At 43.0% G+C, this 7,619-nt stretch overlaps 1 protein-coding gene across 1 annotated transcript; it reads right to left on the bottom strand.

Annotated features, from left to right (window-relative positions):
• Positions 1-1,698: 1,698 nt before the first annotated feature.
• LOC141182859 (phosphatidylinositol-3-phosphate phosphatase MTMR7-like) lies at positions 1,699-7,367 on the bottom strand. Its single transcript, XM_073660987.1, has 4 exons — positions 7,212-7,367; positions 6,928-7,053; positions 3,263-3,397; positions 1,699-1,775 (listed from the first exon to the last, which is right to left on the bottom strand). Exons 1-4 carry the CDS (start codon positions 7,329-7,331, stop codon positions 1,755-1,757), a joined length of 402 nt encoding a protein of 133 aa, XP_073517088.1. The 5' UTR covers positions 7,332-7,367; the 3' UTR covers positions 1,699-1,754.
• Positions 7,368-7,619: the final 252 nt, after the last annotated feature.

The raw sequence follows: 7,619 nt of genomic DNA, 5'->3' as shown, positions 1-7,619 counted from the left end.
TCAACCTGTGTATGCACTTTTCCAATTGTCAGTCGTTCAATTGCCTGGATCAGACCGACTATATAGGACATTAGTATCTGGTCTCCGCTGCACAAACTACCACTGATACATGTGAACAAAGTCGATATGTTTTTTTTTCCCCCAGTATATCCCTCCCAGCTTACATCACTCCCTATAAATAAATAGAAGCACTAATATAATAGCAAGTGGTTAATAAGACCTCTAAGCAGTCAGGAACACTGCTTCATCTGAATCGGGATCCTTCCCACTGTCCTCGCTGGGTAACGAGTCTCCACCACTCGGAGACCGGCAGCTCAAGTCCTCCACCCCAGATTCCTGGTCACTGTTAGCCGACAGGTCGGGGTCCGAGCTCTTCAAATGGTCCTGGGTTAGGATCAGGGCCGAGTCCTCCTCACCTTGGGATGGACTACGAGAGGGAAACAGCTTCAGGTTGGTGCTGTAATCTTGGGGCGTATTAGCCGGAGAGTGTTTGGTGATGCATATCTGGAAGTTGTGGATTTTTGGCTGGTCATTGAGATTCTTGTAGGTTTCATTTGACTCTCGAGTTTCCAGTTTTGTTAATCTCTAAAGGAAAAATTGTTAGACAAGAGCAAAAGTTACATTGGGTTAGGGCATGTTAATGTAACCTCTACATGCAAGTCGATCAGCAGTGGTTTAATGGTCTGTTTAGTAAGGCCGGCCGCACTTATGTTATCGTCAGCACATTTCTCGTTTACACAGGACAATGTGCTGCTAATGATAATTTTTAAACTTGCTCAAAAATTATCACATCAATGAATGTTTTGCCCCTCCATTGGATGTTTGATGGCCTGTTTAGGCAGCCAACAGTTGGGAATGAGGGAACGCTCCCTAACCCAATTATTGGCCTGCCTAAATGAACCTTTACTTGAAAACTTTATACCAATGAACAAACTTCTCTGGTGCCATAAGAAAGCCATAACGCCACAGTGCTCAGGCATTACTGACATTGAAAAGACACAAGGTAGAGACCCTGGTTACAGTGATGTGTCACTTAATGGTCTGATTGCTGTAGTTTTTATAAAATCACTATTTTATCAGCAAGCAGATTATCATTGGGGACTAGTAAACCTGCTGCCAGGTAGTCCTACATATTCATAAGCTCTGTACAACCCCGCCCCCATCACTGATTGGCAGCTTTCTGCAAATCTAGTATACACAAAGTGGCCAATCAGTGGTGTGGGCGGGGTTATACAGAGCTCAGCAGTCAGAGAACTGCCAATCAGTGATGTGGGCGGGGTCTGCTGCAGATAACACAGTAATTTTATCAAAATGACAGCAGGTAGCCCAGTAAGTGACAGATTGTTGGAATCAGGGCCTCTGCCCCTATATTGCGCTGCACTCAGATGGGTAGCAAAAACCTGGTAACAGATTCCCTTTAATGGTGCTCTCTTCCAGTTATTGTGTTGGAGAACACCAAAGATGTAGGGCATCGGCTAAAAATGATTGCCTCTTTTTTATCTTGTGCAGGGTTTCTATATATAATCATTTAAAATTGTTTCTCAGTCACCATTAAAAGCTGAATTGGTTTACACTGAAACCTAAGCGGAGGTATAAACATCAAAAACATATAGGCCAGGAAGCTGGATTTTCAGTATTTCTACCACACCTTCTCCATGAACTCCATTTCCTCCTCCAGCTGCTGCGTCTCTTCTTTTACTGCCTGTAGAAAATCAGTGACTGACTGGCCAGGGTGCATTCCTTTCTCAAATCGGTTATAGAGGCCCCTCCAAAACCTTCCATGGTGAAAAATAAGTTTGAAGAGTTAGTATATGCACAAGTACAGAAGATTATCATCGAGCAATTCTCATGATATATGTTCTTAAGACGTGCTAGCTCATGGTACACACATGAAGGGCTAGCTCACAATGCTGTATATTCTCCCATGCCAGAGAATTGGGCCGATTATGCTAATGACACTCTGCTTTAACTCTGAGTGTGATCCAATTTTCTCGCATGGAAGAATTGCAGCACAGGTGTGGAGAAGATGGAGGACTTAATTTTTCCATCTTCTCCATTGTCTCTGTGCACGTACATCAGACTGCACTCGGATAACATAGTATATTATTGGTCCGAGTGCTATCCGATAAAACATCACATAGCACTAGCACTCGGCCGTGTTACGTGGCAATGTGAGCGAGTCCTAATGAGTCCCTCAGTGGCTGATCTATGGCTGGTGACTTCAGATCAGTGAAAATATGTGGTGGCAAGTTGGGCCTCATTACTCGGACAGCACACTGACACATCCTATCCTTACACTATTCACATGTCCGTTCTGTTATTTTGCTGACTGATGGTCTGTATATAAACAGAGACATCCCCTACATTGACCTTATTTGCGGACATCCAAGTTGCATCCTACTGCTATTCTTCATTTTCACTGACTGGGTACTTGAAGAAGCTTGGGAAACCTCTGTCACGTTGTTTTTGCATATGGCAAAACCATTGATAAAAACGGACATGTGGACTAAATATGCCCGAAAATTGGATCTAACACACTTGCAAAATTGGTCTGTTTTGTACAGGCAAACAAAAAAAAAACAGCTTTTGCCTGGATTCACACATGTGTTTTGCGGTCTGAGTATGCTTCAATGCAAAGACTGGCTTCAGGTCTCCTGACCCAAACTCGACTTTATATTATGCGTTTATATAGAAAGTTCCCGATCAGGGACATCCGCATGCCCTATTAAAGGGGTTGTACCAAGTATATAAGTAATCCCCTATCAACAGGATTTAGGAATTGATCGCTAGGGGTCAGTTCCACAGAGAATGAATGGAGTAGAGATGTACATGCTCCACCTCTGCTCTGTTCAAAGCTTGCTCTACAGAACCTCCTGGGGATTGTTGGGGGTCCCAGCGGTCTGACCCCCAAAGATCAATACTTTATCGCAGTCTAAATATGTGCAAAATGAATCACCGTGTCACAAGCTGTCATAGATGTCAGTAAATCTGTCTAAAGTGAATTGATTTGTGCCAGGCAGAAGATAGAACTGACGAGTGAGCTCTGACGCAACCCCTAAATGTAGACCATGGTTACAAGTGGGAAGAGTGTTGGGCCTTGGATTTCACCACTGAAGGACACATTGGGCTCATGATACGTCACCCCGCTTCTTTCACCTGTAAAGTTAGGGTTGATGTTTCTATATATGAAGGATGAGTATATGGTGTGTTAGAGTTCTGCTGCTTTATTCAGTGCAGAGGAGGAATCAGAATAACCTCTTACCTGAAGTGGCATGGAGTGGTGTGTGGTCTCAGAGTTCCTTGGGTCTGACTGTGATCTGCTCTGTACAGAGGGTTCATGTAATCCAACCGCTGCTTCCACAGGTAAGACCAGAGGGAGTAGGTCCTCTCCTGAATTCTGGAAGATGATGATTGCATCACTGATATATTGAGATTATGAGAGCTGCAAGTATACCCGTCACCACTGCAACCTGCACTAACACTAAGGGCTCATTCAGACGTACATTTTTTGTGTACGAGTCCTATTTGTGTTATTTCCAGATAGCACTTGTACCTAGAAGAGTGAATGGGGCCATTCACATATCTGTGATTGTTTGAGAGACGGAAAATCGTGGCAAAATGTACGATAGTTATCTGAGTGTCAGGTCAAAATTAACCATGCACATCCATGGGTCAGTGAAAAAAAAAATCGGCCAACAATTAATTGCCATCTGAGCGCTGTCCAGTTTTCCAGGTCTGTTTGATGGAAAAAGATGAAGAAACTGAAGCTCAGGCCAAACTCTAATGATAAAAACTGACACTGACCAAACTGGTGAAACTGTGCCTGATTCTCTTATATGAATGAGCCACAAGTTCTATAGCTTTCAGTGTTTCTTTGCATAGTAGCTGTGTAGCTTCATAGTCAAAATTGGAAAATCCGGTTCCAAAAAGTAGATGGAAAGATGCATTGAACTGCTTGGCCCCACCACGGTGCACCGAGCGCCTGTACTTGATTTGAACAGTCCTTCTGTACTGACAGTCCCTTTACAGCAGTGTTCCCCAACTCCAGTCCTCAGGACCCACCAACAGATCATGTTTTCAGGATTTCCTTAGTATTGCACAGGTGATGGAATTATTGCCTGTGCAGGTGATGCAATTATCAGCTGTGCAATACTAAGGAAATCCTGAAAACATGGCCTGTTGGTGGGTCCTGAGGACTGGAGTTGAGAACCACTGCTGTAAAGGGTTAGGAGATAACTTTCTGAATGCTGGAGGTCCGACCGATGGGACTTTTAGCGATGCTGAGAATGGGGCTCTTCAGTGATCAGCAGAAGGCCTCATTCACATGTACAGGTTTAAACAGGTATGTGAAAAAATGGTATCAGTGTGTCCATTTTTACCATCATTGTGTTATCAGTGTTCTTCTCGTATGGATAAATATGTTATAAAGTTTCTCCTATGCTTTGTAATGTTAAAGAAGTTGTCCAGTACTTTATATTACCCCCCCCAATGTATCCCCCCGGGGCCCCTAAGACTTTTTGTAATTAGCTTGCGTTGCTGATAATGCCTGTGAGCTTCGCTATCGGTGGCCGCTTACAGGTATCACGTGACCCCACGCTGATGTCACGACAAGTGAGGCGTGACTCAGCGCTGGGGTCCCTACGGTGGCTGCTGGGTTGTGGGCAGGGTTACACCTCCTCCCCACGCGTCACACCCAGCATCCACCGCGCTTTCCCAATGAATGGGGAGAGGCAGAGCGTGCGGTGGATGCCGGGTGTGATGTGGGGGGGTAACCCCGCCCACAGTCTGGCATCCACCTGGAACGCGGAAGACAGAGACTCCCGGCTGCTGCCAGCGACATCGGCGGATGTCAAAGCCGGCTGCAGCCGGGGGTCACGTGATGCCTGTGAGCGGCCAGTGATAGCGCCACTCACAGGCATTATCTGCAACGGAAGGTAATTACAAAAATCCTTAGGGGCCCCGGGGAGACACATTGGGGGGGGTAATATAAAGTACTGGACAACCCCTTTAATCTCGGACAGCCCCATGATGCCATCCGTGGGCTGTCTATGTCTTTCATGGATCCATAGACTTGTATAGGTCTTTTTCATCTGTGATATTGGAAGAAAAAACAGACATGTCTCCGTGAGTTTTGCACAGACACATTGTCCATGAAAATCCACAGGCATGTGAATAGCATTAGCATTAACACGTACATGTGGATACGGATGTCTGAATGAGGCCTCAATGAGAGCTTGATATTTTAAGAATATCTCTTTAAAGCCATGATCCTCTAGTTACAAGGATGTATCTCATGTCCTTGGCTACTGACGTGCAGGTTAGGAAATTTTGTGACTGGGAAAGAAGATCTACAAGATTTCAACATTACTCAGGACAGAGAATATCTTCAAGAAGTATCTTCTAGTGGACCATTGGTTACATCAGGAACTGTGCAATTCTTAAATCCATGTACCCATCTTATTTTATTATTGGCATTTTGATTTCACCATTCTTATGTTTCTCTGTACAGTGGCACTGCCAGCGATGCCAGCGACCCAGATGGGCAGGAAAAAACTGAAATGGTTTAGGTTCACATACCCATTCAGTCTCCGGATATGTGGGAGTCCCCAAGGTCTGACACCCCCACCAATCCTGAAGTGATGGCATATCTTACCAATATGCCATCACTTTATACATTTTTCTCCTGCACAGTTATTGAAAATTTTTTGCCAAGGTTCAACCTTCACAGTTTATAAGTGATTGCTGTTATCCAGACTGTGGGGCACCGTGTGATCAGATCAGCATCAGGGACACGTCAACCATCCATATTCTATTTCTGTTACAAGCCTATAGTGACCATACACAGAGCACATATTCTCTCACATCAGTTCCTTCCTCTCCTTCTCGCAGTTGCACAGAAAGTTTCCATACTGACAGGAGTATATATGGTGTTGTATGTGGACCAAGAATCTCTCATTAAATTCAAACGCACAGGGAAACTGCTCCATGAGCTGCCAGACACATTCCAGGAACTGGTCTATCACTGGGGACACCTCCTTGGGATCCCCATCTAAATTTCCATACCTTAAAAAGAAAAAAAATAAATATGCTGAAGCAATGCAATTGGGGTATATGCATGCAACATCTTTTTCAGGTGGACTGCGCTCCCAAAACCGCCTGAGACTGGGAATGGCACAGAAAAGCTACAGTAAGTATATTATATTAGAATGTATGGTGTTTTTTTTTTGTCTCTTTTGCCGAGAGGAGGAGAGCTGATGGAAGATTTGGAAAGTGACACAGCTAAACTCAGCTGTGCTGACCCTAGCCCCACACTGACTGCTGGGCCCATATCTGAAATGTGTTGATTGATGGGATTTGAATACAGTTGATATTCTAATCATGCAGGAGGTTAGACCAGGAGATCCGGGCTTTCATTATAACCCACACACTGAGAAACCTGCTGTAAGATATGGTGTGGACGTGTTCTTTTTCTAGCATCTTGCTGCCTGTTTATAATTGGACAGCATCGTACAAGGAGAAGTACATGTCCCACAGTGAAAGCTCTCTGATAACACCCACTTGGATGTAACGAAAATTAACTCATTAGGTGACAAATACTTTGATTGTTAATATCCCTGCAACAGAGATGCAAAATAAAAAAAGAACTAACAATTTATTTTTTTTCTGCTCTGAAGCTACAACGTGTTTTCAGTTCAACATGAAAAATTTGGTGAAAGGCCCTCTGTAAATAAGTGACTCTGTTTGACTTTTCCAACATATGTGCAGTGACCAGGGTTACCTGTGATTAAATTTGTGTCCAAATTAAATCCAGTCTTTTTCAATTAACACCTAATAGTAATTGGGAAAAATAAAAGTTACACTATGCAAAAAATATCAACTCCGTAAATCTCCACCAGTACATAGAGTATATGAAATAAAACCTCTTACCATAAATCCTCTGATGGTTCGGTAATAGGGGTCAAGTAACAGACTGGATACAGAGCAGACCTGAGCGGTGCGGTCCCATCCATCAGAACAATGAACGAGCACGCTGGCGCCCTCTTCTGACACGGCCTAAATGTGCAAATTAAATGTAAAATATTACACATTTATATAATTACAAATCTCGTTTATTCTCAGCACTAAAAGGATCATTTTTGTACAGTCCGTGCCTAGAATAGTACAAATCAGACAAGCAGCAGTAGAATATGAACAGATACAACACATCTTACCTTTGCAATGAAGATACCAGCATCTAGGATTGTTTTCACGTGTTTTAACCAGCCAGAGGATTCAAGACCCCAAAGAAATTCACCCATAGAAGGAGATCGGAGCTCACAAACTGCAATCATGAACAGAACAATAAGCTCACTATAGCAACAGATTCTGTATGTGAAGTATTTCTGCTCCAAGACTTGAGATAGAGAATATATATATATATATATATATATATATATATATATATATATATATATATATATATATATATATACAGTCATGGCCAAAAGTATTGAGAATGACACCAAAATTATATTTTCACATGATCTGCTGGCCTCTGGTTTTTATTAGTGTTTGTCTGATGTTTATATCACATACAGAAATATAATTGCAATCATATTATGAGTACCAATAGGTTATAT

The sequence above is a fragment of the Phyllobates terribilis genome, unplaced genomic scaffold (assembly GCF_046119375.1).
Source record: "Phyllobates terribilis strain yellow unplaced genomic scaffold, ASM4611937v1 Scaffold_36__1_contigs__length_13169755, whole genome shotgun sequence".
NCBI classification, from domain to species: domain Eukaryota; kingdom Metazoa; phylum Chordata; class Amphibia; order Anura; family Dendrobatidae; genus Phyllobates; species Phyllobates terribilis.
The sequence above is the reverse complement of the archived record's forward strand: the minus strand, read 5'-3'. Positions and strand labels throughout refer to the sequence as shown.

What these genes read in the sequence shown, in the direction of transcription:
- LOC141182859 (XM_073660987.1), bottom strand. Translation starts at nt 7,331, where the DNA reads ATGATTGCAGTTTGTGAGCTCCGATCTCCTTCTATGGGTGAATTTCTT. An exon ending in CTGGTATCTTCATTGCAAAG is followed by an intron (nt 7,054 to 7,211) that starts GTAAGATGTGTT and finishes TTGCACATTTAG; the next exon opens with GCCGTGTCAGAAGAGGGCGC. An exon ending in ACCACTCCATGCCACTTCAG is followed by an intron (nt 1,776 to 3,262) that starts GTAAGAGGTTAT and finishes TCACCATGGAAG; the next exon opens with GTTTTGGAGGGGCCTCTATA.